Genomic DNA, 17900 nt, shown 5'->3' on the forward strand with positions numbered 1-17900 from the left:
CCCTTGCTGAAATGTTGGTGGAAAGCATAAAACAGTACCACTGAAATATTAGAACTAAATCAAAATGAGTATCTGCCTCTGAAGTCATGTGTGCCAAATTAGGTGGATGCTGTCATGCTTCCTGCTCTCAGGACATGCTGTGGAAAAGCAGTCACTTCCCTGTGTGTTGTGCAAATGGTCCTGTATTTGTGGTCATCACACATTTTAGGTGTGGATTAACAGCAATGCAGGTAATACTTGTAATTTATAGTAAGGTACTGGAGAGAAGAGGGAAAGATGAGAAATAGATATGATGGCAGGACTGGAAGTGCCTCAGAGTAGCTGTAATCCCTTCCATGTGATTGAGTGGCACCCTTGATGTGCTTCTGTGTGGTAAAAATGAATAATGCCTCCTGGCACACGTCAGTGAGTTATCTGCTTGTAAGAACAGAGAAGATGGTTTCCTTTTGTACTAGAAATTGCTCCTAAGCATGGACAATAACAGTGTCTGTCTCTGTCACAGCTGTGAGCATCCCATAAGAAAAGAGCTACAGGGTGTGCATCAAGTCTTTGTGAGCAGATGTGGTCCTTAACAGCATGCTGGGAATGGGATGGATATAAATATAGAGTGCTTTAGGTGTATAATGCCAAATATGTTATAAGAAAAAAGGATAACCTTATTGCACATGAAGTAACCACGTGCTCCCTAGGAGGTTGTGGGAGACAAGATTTATTAGGGTGCTTAGTTACCCTTCTTGAAGCTGGTGAGAAACTCCTGTGATCACTGCAGAGTGCACCAAGTGCTACAGTGTAAAGTTGGAGATAAGAGCTTTGAAAACAGTCTTAAAGGAGACTGATATTGATTAAAAAATCAAAAATATGAAAGAATTTTCTGGTGACCATTGGTGTTCTGGAAGACCAGGATCTTGGGAAATGCACAGAATAATGTGCCTTTCTTTCTGAAGGGGAAAAAAACCTCTATTTTTTCTCTGCAGAAGTAATTTTATTTTTAAAGACTGGCTCTCATGACTTTCATCATAGGAAATGTATGGTCTTCTCTGTCCTGGCTTCTTGCAGCTCTGGAATACACAACTCTTAGTGCTGCTAAAGCACCTGACACCTCCTGGGAACAACAGACACCTGCAATTTTTAAAGCTTTCTCATAATAACAATGACTCAATTAGAGAGAATCCAGTGATCTGTAATCTAGACTGTGAGTCACTTGTCTTTTTCCAATTACTTTCTGTATACTGAGAGGAGTCAAATATTTACAGCAGAGCTGAGAGGTAGCAGGAGGCCCTCACCAGCTTTTCCTACCTCACAAGAAATGCCTGGGCCCTGTTGTGGAGCAAGGGTTTGTTTACAGATGGTTAATTAGGGACCTAACTGAATCTTTTAGAAGGACAGATGCAAGCTGATTAACATCTATATCATCTACATGAGTAGCCTTTAATAAAAAGGCTCTTACAAGAAAAAATAAAGTGATATATCCAATTAAAATCTTCAGCTTGCTCAGCAGTTCACAGAAAATTAGGAAATTCTAATGAACAAAACCAGGCAAGCTGGAGAAAAAATATAACTATACAAAGAGGCCTTTCATGTGAACATAAAGAAATGTTTTAAATATATAAAGAAAGTATAAAAATAAACCTCAATATTAGAAAGATTGAATGGGTGAAATGTTAATGATGCAAATTAAATCTGTCATTATGTGTATGTTCAGATACTTCTCATCACTAAAGATTGCCCAAAGATAATTTTTTCTTAAATGTAGAAAAATATTAATCTATGTTTTAAATTACATGACTTATGGTGAACTCATAGAAGTTTGAATAAGGACAAAACCAATTGGAATGTGAAGGGCAAAGATTGCTTGAGCAAAGACTGTTAGCTGATAAACAGACCAAAAAAGATAGTGTTTGGAATTGCAAATTTCTACACTAGGTGATTCTGCAAAAACAAGGACTTTACAACAATCAGAACTGGAAGTCATCCAGAAATGTCACAGCAGAAAATCAGGGACAAGGAAACTGGAGGGAGTAGAAATCATTCTGCCAATTTATGATCAAAGAGGATTAAAAGACGTCTATTAAATTCTTAAATATATTGATGGCTCTAGAACCTTTTAGTGCAACTCATTTCAATAGACATTTGGGGAATTATGAGAAATTGCTCTGTCTGGGACTGGGGAGGTTTTCAAGAAGATTTTTCATTCAAGGTCTTTGGCGTAGTTTTTATTATACTTAAATTTTTCCTCCAACATCATATTCCAGAGATTTCTGATAGCACAGTAAGAAATAATGGCAGTTTTTTGTGAAGGTAGCCTACCTGCACATATGTACAATTCCATGTGCAAGGGAAGGTCACCTTAAGTCAATGTGGCCTTAAATGGGGCTTACTCAAGCTGGGAAGTAGGAGGCAGTTGGATTTCTCGCATGGCTGTTGTGATCCCCTGAGCGCCCCTATCCAGAGGATTTGGCTTTGGCCACGTTAGGCCCAGCCATCCATAATTCCTCCTCCATGGAGAAAGCCTACCCTGTCACACAGACAGGAAATCTTTTAAGATGTTCTGGGTATCCATGGAGAGCTGCCAGTGCAAAGACAGCTTCTGTGTTCTCTGCACCCTTAACCTTCCTGTAACCACAGCACTGAGCTGCAGCACTCCCCTCTCGGGGCATTGGTCCACCAGGACATGTGCCACGACTTTATTGCATTCTCTGTGTTCTGTCCCACACAGGCACTTCCAAATTGTACTTCTATCTTCATAAACCATGCCTGCTTGGTCTGTGACCTTTTTCCAGAGTGTCTTATGCCACACATTTCTCATGCTTAAAATCATTTATAAATATTTTTAATTTTATTATTATCTTCAGCACACCATTGCGAGAGAACAAATCACCACAACTAAAACTCTTTAGCTGGCTCTTTAGTTGTGCTCTTTTGCTTAATGCTTTCCTGCTCTGCTGTGTTATAATAGATGCCAGTGGCACACAAAGTCCCATACTTCTGTATATTCTTATGGAAATCTAATTGTGTTCTGATTGCATCGCTGTATTTTAAAACAGATTTGTTTTACAATAATGAAAAGCAGGAATCCTTAATGTTACCTGAGTCAAGGCCAAGTTTTAAATTAAATTGTAAGCTCTGGATGGAACTGGTATTAGGGGAAAAACGTAACTGTCACACATCTCAAAGATAACTGAGAAGTTTCTGAAAGATTTCGGTAAAATTGTCCTATTTGAATAGAAAAAGAGCATAAAAAGTTAAAGGAGACTGTGAGCACATGGCAGTCAGTTGAGGATGAAATTGGCTTTGTAATTTTAGTTCTAATAATCAGAAGTTGCGACCACACCTGTCTCAAATATATCTATATTTTGAAATATTAGTATAATTTTATCCTTTATAAGGACTTCTCTGTAAAAGGAGACAGGAAGGCCTCAGACAAAGAATATTCACTGTGTCCACATGGTACATTCATTCTGTAATAAAATTCTTTCTCATTTCCTTACTTAGCCTTAAGTACAGTTTTCCTTTCCCTGTTATAAGAAGCCAACTGCCATTCCTCAACCTCTTCAGTTTGCCCTGATCCCCATCTCTGGGAGCTGGATTGTAGCAAGGGGGGAGGGGGTTAAAATACCAAGCACAGGTGTGGGCTTCACCTGCCCCTTCTCCCCAGGCCATGGTGCTTCCAGGTCACCCAGCAGTGACATCTGTGTCCTCTCCCTGGGGATGCACTCAGAGCCAGGGATCCTGCAGTGCTGGAGCCCCACTGTCCTCACTGGAGCTGGGATCCAAACTTTCACTCTTCCAGTGCAATTCACAAAGAGAGCAGCAGGTCTGAGACTCGTGGTTATGGCATGACAGGCCACTGAGGGATGCCTTCTGGGTGACTCATGGGCTTCACAAAGTCTACGAAGAAGGAAGAATGGTTTAATTGCTAAAGAGGCTGGGGCTGGCATTTAGTAACCACTGCTGGTTTTGTGCTGCTGATCTAACCACAGGAATTAGCAGTGGGTTCCTGTTTTTCGCTGTTGCTGAACAGGGAAACGCTCATTTGAGTGGCTGCCCACAGGAGGGGGGAAATGAAAGAGACAGGAGTTTAGTGCTGAATGGGTACAGTGTGTGTCATTTTATGGATGGCTGGTACTGTGATACAGTCTCTTCTTAGACCTACAGAAACCCTGTCTTGTGGTTACTACTGAAAGCAAATAACCAGAAAGAAAATGTGCACAGTAGAAAACTTACCGTGGGATGCAGCCTTAATGCAGAGCACTGTAGTTACAGCCCAGGGTAATAAAGAAGTGTTTGTTTTGAATATTCTACAAAGCTTGGTTTCCATAGTAACAATCATCATGAAAACTTTCAGCTTCAGAAATAACATCTGCTTTGTGACTGATCTCAAATCTCAACCCTTGCTGAAGTAAATGAGTTCCTGCTCCTTCTGCTTCTTGTTAGCCAGTGGCATTTGATACAGAGCATTTATTTTTATAGGACTGGGAAAGACGTTGGGAAGGGGGAAGAATCAGAAAATAATGGTAAAATGTGTTATCTGCCTCTTTATCCTTTAGTCACTGCTAAAATAAATCAGAGTTTACATAGAGACCAAAAGTAAATGTGTTATTCTGTTGACTGATGTACAGGACAAACATTTCTCTGCTTTAGTCTTGTCAGTGATTTAAACTTTATGCATAAACTAGGGGAAGAGAAATCATTTGGTTAGATATGAAAAATCTATGGGCAGAGTACAAATCTTAACAGATGCAAGGCTCTGAAGGAAACTCCAATGAAAAGTTCACAAATTTGTGAATTTTCAAGGAAACTCTTTCAAAAAGGTGGTCAGTCTGCTGTGAAAATGGTGTTTCTTTTGAGGATAAGATGCTAAAATCATCATCACTGATGCTAAATTTTGCAGTGTCAAATTTAAAGTGAGAAGATTTTCTGAAGCAAAATAAATACTTTCATGGAAAAAGGATTGGGACTGTAGAATTTAATGTGAATCATGATTTTTGTTGGTGGTGACTGAGTACCACCTTAATGAAAAGAATCATAAATATATGACATAATTAGAAGTTCTGCTGGGCCATAGGAAATACGACTGGAGCAGAAGGGTGAGTTGAGCTGGGCTATATTTCCATAGCACCCATTTTCAGTTAGCAATGCCCAAGAGTGTAAGCAAGCTTGGAATATGGTAACAAAAACCCCCAGACAAACAAACAAACAAACAAAAAGCAAAAAAAAAAAAACCAAAAACAAACCAATCAATAAAACAAAACAAAAAAAAAATCAAAAAACCCCCAACAAAACCCCTCAAAAAATACCCATTTACTTTCCATGTAAGTGGGATTCAGCAAATACTTTATACTGTAGATCTGCACTGAATTAGTAAAAAATATACAGGTTTTGTAATATTTTAAAGGAGCAGTTTTTTCTTTTTTTTAATAGTAAAAGATCTGTCTCTTTTAAAAAAAAGTATTCCATCAGATATGTTGAGCTAACATGAGTAACAAGAATAAATAGTTTCATTCATGCAAGTAATCGTGTTTGCTTTAATGCAAAGTTTCTCCAAGCACTAATTCTCATGTGTCTAATTATTTGTCAGATTAGATCCTGTAGCTTCCATTTTTTTGGTGCATTTTTAGTGATATTCTGAATATGAGCACAGTGAGTACTAACAATCTTGATGGGGAGCATCTTAAGGAGCAACATTATGTGATAATACTTGAGCTTGAGTTTATTTGCAGGATTTTTCAAGGACAGTATTAATAAATGAATAACATAGTGTCAGATTTGCAGCTGGTGTAAATCAAAATAGTTCTGCTGCTACTTGTGCTGATTTAAGCAGCTGATATCTAGGATTTGAATTAATTCATAAGATGAGAGTGAAAAATTACTCAATTATGTTTTCAAATTGGTGAATGGTCAGAGCAGGTGATAGAGGTCCTCAAGAGAGGAAAGTGAGACACATCTTGCAACACCTTAGACAAGGTCTGGTTTGAGCTTTCACACTCCTGCCAACCTTCCTTCTCCCTTTTCCCCTGCTGGCAGCAACCACTGCCAAGGCAGTTTAACACATGCTGCTGCTACACCATATAACACAGCAAAACCAGGCTCCCTTTTGCTGCCATCTCATTCCTCTTCCTTGGATAACAGAAATCTTTTATTTCTCGTTGCTCTCCAGCTGCTGGAGCAGCTACAATCCGATCCACAATGTCCACGTGCAGCCACTGGGATGAAAACTTCTATAGACTTTCAAATCTTAAATAGGGATCATTTGTTTCAGAATGGTTTTGGCTCTGGTGTACACACTTTACAGCTGTCCTTGAGCCATGGCAAGGACAAGGAAAAGAAAAGCGATGTCACGCTTTCAGACGTTTGCTCGTGTCCTCCCTACGTTCCCTAGTCTGTGATCTGTGTAAGTTGTCATGATAGAAAGTAATTTGTTATTCTGGTGCCATTAACATTTTTTTCCTGCATTAAGAATATTGCCAGGTTTGCACTTTAATCCCTTCTGCTGACAGCTAGTTTTCCAATGTCTTGATTTAGTTCTCTTTTTTATTATTACGATTCCAGGTAGAAATGTTTTAATTTATCATTCACTAGGCATCCTGCATTTGGCCAGGAGGTTAAAAAAGAATTTGAAAAGCATTGCTGAGGAAAAGTTCACTAACACTGTATTTTGGATGACATACAGGGTACTATATTTTCTTTCCAATTTTGCAAGAAATGCAAAATACAGCATAACCCTTTTAGGACATTTGCCTTTCCTAACCCTCACGTCTGGCATTGATCTCCTAAATGATGATCAAACCTTGTCTTTTATGACTCTGGGGTGATGCAGAGCTACAGGAATAAGATCTCTGCAGTGACAAAAGGTAACTGTTAGTCAGAGCTTCTGCCTTCTGTCTGAGTTTCACTGTCACAATGACAGATTGAAACTTTATCATTCCCCCCCTGAGCAAAGGGCTGCCCTTCTGGGCTCCTCCTGGACATTTCAAAAGCCTACATCTGGTTCAGTTTGCTTGTTCCCAGTGAAAGAAACCTGTACTGTGCTCACACTTAGCCCTGCCTATTACCACAGCCACACTGTCAGCCTGCAAGTGAGGCAGAGTTTAAATTGTGCTTTATACTTTATCTTTCCCAACCCTGGAAAGTTAGTAGTGGCTCTGAGGGGACCATGTCCTCTTTTACAGGCAGTCTAGGGTAAGATTAACCCATTGTGACATATGGGAGTGACTCTCTGCTCTTAAGTGATCAGCCCAAGCTCAAGCAGTGATGGACTGTCAGTTATTCATCTCCGGGGAAATGAGTTTTCATAGGTAAGTCTTTAAGGCTGAATTGTAAAGGAATAATAGAATTCTCTACTTCTCATTTCTAATCCTTGGAGATCCAGCAGATATGCCCATCTGGGAAACAAATGCCCATTAGCATCACTTCACTGCACAGCACCACTTTGACTTACAGGATGGCAGTCAGAAGAATTTACAGGAAGGTACCTGGGGATACATGATTCCTGGTATATGCCACAGACACAGAGTCTCAGGTGCTTTTCCCAACAGGATCTACCTGGATGCTGCCAAGATAAATTTCTTTTCACAAACTGGACGCTGTCACTGCCAGCCTTTAATCAGACTCATAGAGCTTAATAGGGGAATATTCTGGAAGCTCTAGGGGATATCTCTGGTAGTAATCCAGTCCAACTACTACACACACCATCCGCTCTAAGTTATGTTCAATATTTTCTGTATTAACCTGGAATTACCCTCATTAATGGGCAAGATGTAATAGTAAAGTAAAACCAAGTTTATTTACAGTATGAAGACACAGGGAACTGCATACAGGGGCACATAGATAAAGAAATGCAGTGTTCCTTACAGCCACCTGGTATTTTAATTTAACTTCAATGTCTTGTGCTCTGTTCAGCCAAGAAAATTCCAGGATGGTGCACACTGATGTCGCAGTTCAGGAAAAGCAACCTCTAGGCAGTAGGACAAAAACTGAATAGCAAACCTGATAAGGAGCTCTTTCTGGAAACCCCATTGAAAATAAATGCGTCTGCAGGTGTTTCTCATAGCTTGGTCTTAGTAAATCAGTTTTTATCAGTGTCAATTCATAACTCTCTTGCTAATGAAATGCCACATGACGTAATGTTAGGTTTTGAAATGAAGTCCTTTACTAGATTAACTGAGAGTAACTTTGTTGCAAATAAACATAATTCTTATATTAAAAATATGACTCTTCTGAGCATAAACACTTAAAGACTAATATATAAATTTCAGATCAGTACAGAACTAACGACCATATTCTACTCAGAAAAAGACTTCATGAAATAATGCAGTCTATCATTGTTAGAGCTGAGATAGAGAAGCAAGACAATAAATCGAAGGATAACAATGCAGTTTGTGCACTGGGGCCATAATAACAGCTTGGTAATCATAATGTATTCTATTTATTGTTCATTTCCACTGCTTTTCTTATGGAAAATAATGGTCCAGTATAGTCTGAGATTTCCATTTCTATTTTGAAACAAGGAAATGAATGATTTGTGTTCTGCAAAAACAGTGGGGCAGAATTACAATGGAAAGATAATTTGCTGTTAAAAAAGTAATGAGAAATGTTAGTGTAATTTTGGTTGGGTTGCATTTAATTATCAATAAAGCTTTATTAGACATGCTAGAAGTTTTCAGGTAAAACTTGTTCATTTTGAAGGTTTGGTAGGGTTGGTGAAGTCCTCCCAGTGAATTGGTGAAGCTGGATGACTCAGTCCCTCTGTCACAGAAGCAAGGTGGTCGCCTCAAGTCTCTTCCAGTTTAGGTAGAACAATTATGAGATACAACAAAAAGTTCACCAGCTTTTGCTGCTGTTGGTAATGTGGTTCTGTACCTCCAGTAGGTTAGTGGGACCTCATTAGCCAAAACTAGAAATCACTTAGAAATCCTCTGGCAAAAGAAGGTGCAGTGTAGAAGCTCAAAGTGCTGAGGACACTCAGGCTCTGGGCCGTGCTTGCAGGTTTAAATGAGGGGAAGCTTTCCACTCACTAATTGCAAGAGAGGAACTTTATGTGATGCATTAAATGAAAGTCTTCAGTAGGTGCTCAGAATTTCTGTAAAACCCTGGAGTCATATGAAGAACTGATGTTTCCTCTACCAGCCACAAGCAATGTTCAGTACCACAGCCCTATTTATTTATTCTGTCTCTGTGTTTTCCTGAAATAGATTTCCCCCTTACACAAATGATGTTTTGTGAAAGGTTTTTTTTTTTTTTTTTTTTTTTTGGTTGCACTATCATTAAAGCTCATTACTCATTGAATAAATCTGTGGAGAAAATTGTCAAAACTTGTGGATGGGTGGGTGGGAAGCTCATACTCAAAAGTATGTTAATGAGCATTAGTTCATTAGTTCACCCAACTCTTAGAATAGTAATGTGGTGTAGAACTGACAGGCTGCAGAACCAGCAGTGCTGGTGGCAGGCTTTGTTCCTGCCTTTGCCTTAGCTCCAGCACTCTGAAGTGTCAGGTTCTCCTTGGGGCAGCAGCAGCTGCTGTGAAAGTGGTGGGATTTTGCTGGGAGGAGCAGACAGTGCTGCTTCTTTCCTCTGATGTTACTGCTGGGTTTGATTCTCTTGGTAACTGACCATGGAAAGAATCAGGTGCAGGTGGGATGGAGGTTGTCAGCAGGTGGGAGTCTGCCATCTCCTTCTCCTGGAAGGATAGCTGCACAAGGGACAGTTGAAGTTCCTTCAGGAAAATGGCCAAAGAAGCCCCAGCCAGATGACATCAGTGGAATTCTGTGATTTTGAGAGGGTGATTTTTTTTTTCTCAGCACTGCTGAGAAGTCTGCCTTTACTGCACTGCAAATGGTCAGAACAATCACAGCATTTGTCACTTCACCTTTAATTATAGGTCAGAGAATTTCTCCTCAAAGATGCATTTAGTAAAAGCAGAACAGGGTAACCAGGGTTTGTCCTCTTACCATAGAAAACAGTTAATCTCTGATTTCAACTCTGTTGTAAAAGAAAGTGGCCACAACTGCAATGTAAAAACCCATTTTGATAGGGATGTTTTAGGAACAGCTACCTTGATCAAGCTCTACATCCAGGGCAGCTGCAGGAATGACAGTGAATCCTGAGCAGGCATTGAAGAGACCAAAATGTGCCTGGCAGCTAGAGATGACTTTCAAATCTTGGGACATTTTAAATTCCAATAGTAAGACTAACAGGTTTTTTGAGGCTTTTGAATTTGCATGTAGGCAACCTAATTTTACCAAAATCCAACCTAGGTACTCAAGTGCATTTTGGAATCTGAGACTTGTGTATCCCAAATAGATCATGCAACTCAGAAAATAACCAAGTAATTTAGGAAAAGCACCAGAATCTGAGAGCAAGTGAATACTTGTAATATAAAAGTCTGAATTTTATGTTTCCTCCTTTTCTGCATCTCTTACCTCTTCAGAGGACACAATCTTTTTTTTTTCCCCATTTTTTTCCCTCTGAAATCTTCCACATTAAAAATCCACAAAAGTGGCTGTTTACATTCTGAGTCTGGTCCTAATCCTGTTGCAACAACAGATTTGATTGTTTATTTGCCAAGGTATTTAGCTTAGTTTGTGTGGAATTCACCAGATTAATGCTGTTTTAATAATATGATTAAAAACTAAGTTTAAACTGACATAATTAATTAATTAATACAATAAGAAGTATGATTCAAGCTTTTTTTTTTTGACAACTGAAGTTTTATTTGTAATGAATTCTTGTAAGTACTACCAAGACCATTTTAGTTAGGAAACATTACAGTGATTAATGCATAGCTGTTTGCATTTTAATACTTGATTTATACGTCAGATCTGTATTTGTGCACACTGTCAAACTTTATTCTGTTCTTGTCAAAATACTTATTGCTTCTGACAGGTGTAACATGCTCACATTAATCCTTAATTCCTTGATTCAATTTTCTAATTGCTTTTTTGGCATGAGTTTGCAGCCATTTAGTCTTATGTGAAGTATTTGTCTTATGGTATAATAATGCACTTTTAAAAATTGGATGCACCTAACTTAGACTGCTACAGAAAATATATAGAGGGATATTACTTAGTACTGAAAATCAGAAGTTTTATAGCACTTCTGAGAGTCTCCACTTCTTGGAATACAGATAGACCAAAACTCTTTATACTTTCCATCTTCCTGTATTCACAATATTAAATATTTTCATAGATTCAAATCAGTGCTGAAGTTTCAGTATATTTTGCCCAAGGAGATGCTGAACACTTAGAGCAACCCCATGAACATTCCCTCAGTCATTGTCCTCCTGCTCTTCTCACCTCTTCAGGTTTTTCCTCTCTCATGTCACTGCTTGCCACTTTTGAGATTGTTTAGAATTTGACATTGGACACTGCATAAGTTCACACAGCACCATTAAAATCTTCCTGCTCTCTGCTGCCCATCCCACCCACCAAAGGGACAAAATCCACTTCCCAGCTTCTCCTTGGTCTGCACTCCTAAAGCTGATCAACTCTTTTATTCCCAAACAGATAAATACAATAATGCAAGATTTGCAGGGGTTTTCAATACTTAAATAAATATACTCACCTCTTTTGCTGCTTTCTTTTATAAAGCATGAATTTGGTGCCATATGTTTTTCTGCCAGCAGTGGTAATATTGTCATCTGTCCTGTGAAGGAAAGGAAATAATTTGGCCCAAATCTATTTCTTACTGAAACAGATCCAAAAGAATCTTCCAAAGCTTGGTGTTTCCTCATAAACTCACCATGCAGTTGACCTTTGGCTTTTTAGGACTTTCAGGAAAATATTGGGAGAATGTAGAACCTTTTCTTTAATAAATATCTAGGAACCTGTGAAGATGACTCCTGATACTTGTTTTCTGTGAATAAATGCATGAATACACACTTAAATTGTGGATAAGACTTTATCTATTTTTTTTATTACCTGATTTAATCCCTACCCTCTCCACTTATTTCTTCTTTCTATATGCTCTGGGTTACTCTTCTTTATTCCCTATCAATATTAATAATAAATGCTCTTTAATCCTTTTATTACTTTGTAGTTCTGTTTTCCCACAAACCTGAAACCCTCTAACTTTATAGATTCTTACACTCTGCCACTTTTTTTTTCACCTTCCCAGCTGACACACCTCTTTCTGTCATAGTGTGTGTAAAAAAGGGACTATAGGAGTAAAAGTTTATCAAGGAAGTGTTTGTTTATTATGTCTTCCACCGATAAAGTTTTATTAATCTGTGATTGTCATTTGAGGTTTTGACAACAAATGTAAGTCACTTTCTGTACAAGGGGAAAAGAAAAAAAAAGATAATTCTAGCTAGTAAATCATGGTAGCTTACTGCTTTGGGCAAACAAACTTGTACCTTATCTCTTCCAAAAAGCCCGTGGAAAATGCATGATAAATGGCACATTTCAGAGAACATGTTATGTCCCTGTGAAATAACTTTGATTCATGGTTATGTATTTATCTTTAAACAACTGACAAACCTTAGGCTATCTAAATTATTATCATTTGCTCTATGCTACTGTGTTATTTTGCTAGGGAACCTGAATGATGTGAGGTTAAGATAAGACCTCTTGCTTCTGCAGTCATAATTTTTTTATAAAGAAAAAAAGCACAAAATTCTTACTATATTTTATTTTTGAATGAAGTCCTTTGAAAGAGTATTTATCAGAAATCATTTCCTCCAATTGTGTTTTGAAGAGCATTAGTATAAACTTCAAACAGAGAAGGATGGGGCCTGTTGATCAAAGGGTTCGTGTTACACAGCAAAAGAAAATATCATCGTGTGGATTTGTAAGAAAGTAATCACCAAATTAAAAGTCATAGCAGTGAATTTGTTCCTTTCAGTTGTGTGTCTGCATAAAGTGTTCTGAATTACATTTTACAATGAAGATTTCATTTTCTTTGTGTCTTCAAATATTTGTTTGATTTGCTGTTGTGACAAGTCAGGCATGTTGACTTAAATGCTCTATTGCTTGCATTAGTAACACCAGCTGGAGCTTTTGGGGTTTTAGTTTTCTATTTTATCATTTGGTAAAGGTTTTGGTGAATGTAAGTGGTCATTCCCTATGGTATGGTATTTTTAAATTAGATGTCAGTGTTTACTCAAGTTCTTTAATGCTGTAGCTTTAAAAGAATCTACAAAAATGCCTTTTAAATATAACCATAAAGTTTAAAAAAAGTATATTTATCTATTTTTCACTCAGCAGTAATAAATGTTGGTTACTTGGAGGTAGAAAAATAGAAAATTATTATTGCTTTACATGATGGAAGTGCCTTTGTTTTCCTTATATCAAGTGCTTTGCAGTGTATTTAACTTGACTAAACTATCATTTTTTCTTAGAATACTGGAATAAGTTGACATTTATGTATACATTGCATTTTTTATGTAAATAGAAAGTTTTCTGGCTTTGAATTTTGAATCCAAATGTTGAACTCATATTTTGCCTTGGAACATGACAGACATTTAGAAAATTTACAAACAGAAAAAGAAAGAAATGCTTATGCTGATTTTGACCTAATGTTTTTAGAAATATCTTTAGTGCTTGACTAAATGTTTAAGCTCTCAGAAGTGAAATGCCTATCTCTGAGTGAACACAAAGCTTGGGAACATGGAAATGTGGATACATTGCACATTTTCATCTTAAAAACTTATTATTCTGTGCCTTTGTGGGCTACTTTGCTTTGTTTTTCCAGCTCCTACTGTCCTTGGTAACTCAAGAACAATTTGGTAGCAACCATTTAGTTGAAAGCTAGCTGCAAATTTAATTATCTATATAGTTAATGAGAGTTTGGTAGCAGCACAAACCCCCTGCCATCAACACCACTGCTATCATAGCTTTATAGAAGATAAAGCAAGGTGATTATCACACAGGCAACATTTTCAGAGAGTTTCTAAGCATATATAAATGTAGTAGCACTGCACCTATCTTTTGCATATGCAAAAAGAATCAAGAAGGTCCTGCCTTGAAGAAATCATTTCCTTAGCAGGACAGACAGAGAGAAGGCAAAATTCCTGGTCTGGGGCTCTCAAGAAGGATTGACTGTCTTTAGCTATTGGTATGTAATATAGATTTGCACTCATTTTATAGTTTTGGCATTAGGCAGACTAGGTGATGGATGCTGTTGAAGCAGAATTCTTTCACATGGATGCTTCTTAATAGAGATGGGGAAGTTGGCTATTCTCAGATACCAGTGTGTATATCAAAAAGTTTTGCTGTTTCCTAAGCTTTAATTTGATATTCCTACATTTAGCAAGCTATAAAATTCAGTAAAATTTTGTTGTCCTTATTATGATTTATTTTTTGTTTGGTTAGATCTGCAGCGTGGGCTGTCAGCACCCATTTTTAAGTCAATTAACAGGGTAGGGACAATCTGTTTGAATGCAGCGGAAAAAAAATCTTCCCACTGTTAACTGTTCATTAAACAACCCTAAAGGTGCACGAGTGAAAATGGAATGGAGATCTCAAAGGTTAACCTGGGTGTTTTCCTTCTCCAGGGTGCTCCTAAGCCGATTGCCATCGAGCCGTGCTCAGGAAACCGAGCCGCCGTCCTGACGGTGTTTTTGTGCCTGCCCAGGGGACCATCAGGAGTTCCTCCACCTGGGCAGTCAGGTAAGGCTGCTGGGATGGCTCTTGTGTCTGTCTCCTCCTACACTCACTGCCTGGGCAAAATCACCCTCACAGACCCAAAATAATGGCACAGCAGATGGATGCGAGGAGCTGCTCGGTCAAGCTGATGTTAAGTTTAGCCCCAACTTCATTTTTCATGGGAATTTTGGTGTCGTGTCTAAATAAAAAGCACAGTGATTAAGCCAGCCAGATTTCATTAGGACTTCCTGAAGCAGTACTTGTGCATGTCAATATGCTCCAACGTTGTCTCTCAGGGGAAAAAATATTCATATGCAGCCACTTCCATGGTTTCAGTTCAAGCTGCTGTAAATGAGGCGTACAGGGAATACCAGTGAGTATTTTCACTTCAGGCTAAAATTTACTGCAGTCTAGTTTACACCATAAATCCCAACATTTTGCTGACTGGGACTCAATTAAAATACTAGTATTTCCCAGAATGCCTGTCAGATAAAACCTGGAATTGTGTGAGTGAATGCTTCTGTAGGGAGGTGTTCACTTTGGAAGTGATCCCAGCTCATTCTAAAGTAGCACTTGCATTATCTGGAAGCACTTCTTGTGGTGACCTACCTTCTCTGCTAGGTCATTGCACAAAAACATTCTCATAAAATACTTCCCAAACAGGAGGTACCTACCTGCACCTTTAAAATCCTTTGAATAACTGCCTACAATGATGTGACACAAAAGAGCCATGACAAGAAAGTGTGGCCAGTAATGTGACATTGCACATGTGACCAGTTTGCTCATTCAGACTTCACTGCAGCTGGAGCCAAGATGAACACCTTTGTAAGAAATAGTAGACTGCATGGTATGTGCCCAAAATGCAGGAATAAACCAGAAAATATGCTTTCAGGCTAACTTTTATCATTAGGAGCCAGAAAAGATATCCTTTTAACCTTCAAAAATCCATTTAAGAGATTAAAAAGTATTGAGTAATGATGAGGGCAAACTCAGTTGACTTATGTTGGAAATAAGCTTAGCTGGGTGTTCTTCTTTGGCCTGATCACTATCTGTTATTTATTTGGGAGTTTTAGTTCATTTTTTGAGGGTGAGGGGTGTTAAATTTTTTTCCTTCTGAGTTCTGAGATGAGGACTTAGTTCTTAAAATGCTGTTTATGGCTTGGAATATCATTTTTGGAAGTGCTATGAAAATAAAAGTGTTACTGATGCTTTGTCAAATCCATTTCCTGGAAGAAATATATAAATGTAAGTGCTCTGAAGAGAGCAATGAGAGTGTAAGGATGTTTAGCTTATTCCCTGTTCATGTTTCAAGGAAATGAAAAAGAAATGAAGGTGTTTATAGTCTTGCAACAAGAAAAAAACATTATGAAAGGAAATTAAAAGTAATTGTTGAAATTGAAGCTTCAAATGTTTTTGGAGGGACTATTTTTGTTGTTTTCAAATTTACCTATGATGTGCATCTTGGCAGTAAAAATGTATTCATTTAGTTTTTTCATAATCAGCTTCTATTTACCATAGAAAGGAGTCTTTGAAAAGTAATTGCTGATCTTTGCTGTGTGTAAAGCATGGAAGGTATGGGTGTTTAGAAACAGGACTTGGGTTCAGCAACACACCAGTTGTCTCGTTCTGCACGTTTCTCAAGCTGTGAAAGAATGCACCTCTTTTTAAAACATATTTTATCCTCCTGTTATGTTCTGTTTTCTCATTGCTTTACCTTCCACCAGCTTTGTTGGCATATATTTGGAATGCTATTCTTCCATGTGCTGTTATGGTACCTGTCAGCCACTTAGTGTTTCAAAATAGGTAAATTATTTACTCCTATAACTTTCACTTTGTTCAGGGTCAAAAGCAAATAGAAATGCTTGAAGTGTTCAGCCATACTGGTTCAACCAGTAGAGTGTATTAGATTACATGGCTATATACATTTTTTCTTGTGCTTGGTGAGTTTTGGTGCTCATGGGTTGCTCTCTGTAACTGGGCAGGAGCTGTCGTGCAAATTTGCTGGCATAGCTGTAGCTCTGCTCACTCCATTCCTGTCCTGCAGCACCCTGGGCTGCCTGGGAGCAGATGCTGTGAGCACTGCCAAGTTTTTGGAAATGATGTGGAAACTTTGGGCAGCACACACGTTCTCTATGCAGTTGGCTTCCCTTATGACCTAAGTTAGACGAAACCAATGATATTGAGGTGGAAGTCGTGTGTTCAGTAATTCTGTCTTGCCAAGCAATATTAGAATCCTCTATTACTTGCACATAGCCATTTTCCAGCTCGTTGGGATCGTTCTAGGGTAGAACTGACAGTGTGTCAAGCACCTTTGTTTAAATCATACCTCAAGGATGCTCATTCCCAGTTCACATTGGGAGAGCGTGGCATTTGTTCCTTCTATGCACACATCCCAAACATAAGAAGGGAATACCTGTATTTTTATTGTCCTGCATTTTCTCCAAAACTGAGGAAGCAAATTCTTTACATAAATAACTAATCTATCCCCCACTGGAGCTCTTAGTTGTATACATAATTTTCTAAGGTATCTGAATTTGAGTTTTCTGAGTTTCACATTAACAAATATTTTGTTGAAAAATGTCTCTGAATGTTCAAAAAAAACAAAAACAAAAAACCACCAACAAATCAACGAGTAAACTAAACCCTAATGTAAAGGTTACTCTTTATGCAGCATATGTTCTATACTTCACCTTTACCAGCAGCTGGAAGGAAAGTTGAAGCTGCAGATGGTGGGCTTTGGCCAAAGGCTATGCGAGGCAAAAAACTTCTCTAGGAGAGACCATATGTCCCAGTGCAGGTCTGTGTGCTCTCTGCTTCCTGCAGAAAATAAAGCTTCGCAGACTTTCAACAACATTGTTCAGCACTCAGGCCTAATTCTATAAGTTAAACAGTTAAAATTAATCTGTGATTTAAAATAGATTTTATACAGACTGATCATGTAGATTCAGTCAAAATATTGATAAAAATGAATTTATTGCAAAAGAAAATAAACACTAGTCATTGTCATTTGTGTTCTAAAAAGGGATTTTTTCAATGACCCAGCTATTTTTAGAATTAAATATCCTGAAAATCTGGAAAGTCACAAAACATTGCCATCATGGTAGGTTAGGTGTTTCACAGCAGACCTTACATTTTTCTTTTGGGTGTAAGCTAACAATTCAATTATACTTCTCTGAGATAACTGATATAATTGTTTTTAAATGAAAGAAATCAGAGACAAAGTATAAATTAGAATGATTGATGCAAAACATTAAGTTAAATTTCTCAGTTTGGATTGACTGATAGAGCATGTGCTTTCTTCATTCTTCAATGATCTCATTC

The 17900-nt window shown here is 38.0% G+C and overlaps 1 protein-coding gene across 2 annotated transcripts in view; it reads left to right on the forward strand.

The window, feature by feature from the left end:
• The window catches only part of ATRNL1 (attractin like 1), a 425510-nt gene that overhangs the window by 361157 nt on the left and 46453 nt on the right, over positions 1-17900 (forward strand). For both annotated transcript variants that reach the window (XM_030950737.1, XM_030950739.1), the window contains exon 28: positions 14489-14603. In XM_030950737.1, the coding sequence (XP_030806597.1) occupies positions 14489-14603 (115 nt within the window). The remainder of the gene's footprint in view (positions 1-14488; positions 14604-17900) is intronic.

The sequence above is a fragment of the Camarhynchus parvulus genome, chromosome 6, assembly GCF_901933205.1.
Source record: "Camarhynchus parvulus chromosome 6, STF_HiC, whole genome shotgun sequence".
In the NCBI taxonomy this organism is placed as follows: domain Eukaryota; kingdom Metazoa; phylum Chordata; class Aves; order Passeriformes; family Thraupidae; genus Camarhynchus; species Camarhynchus parvulus.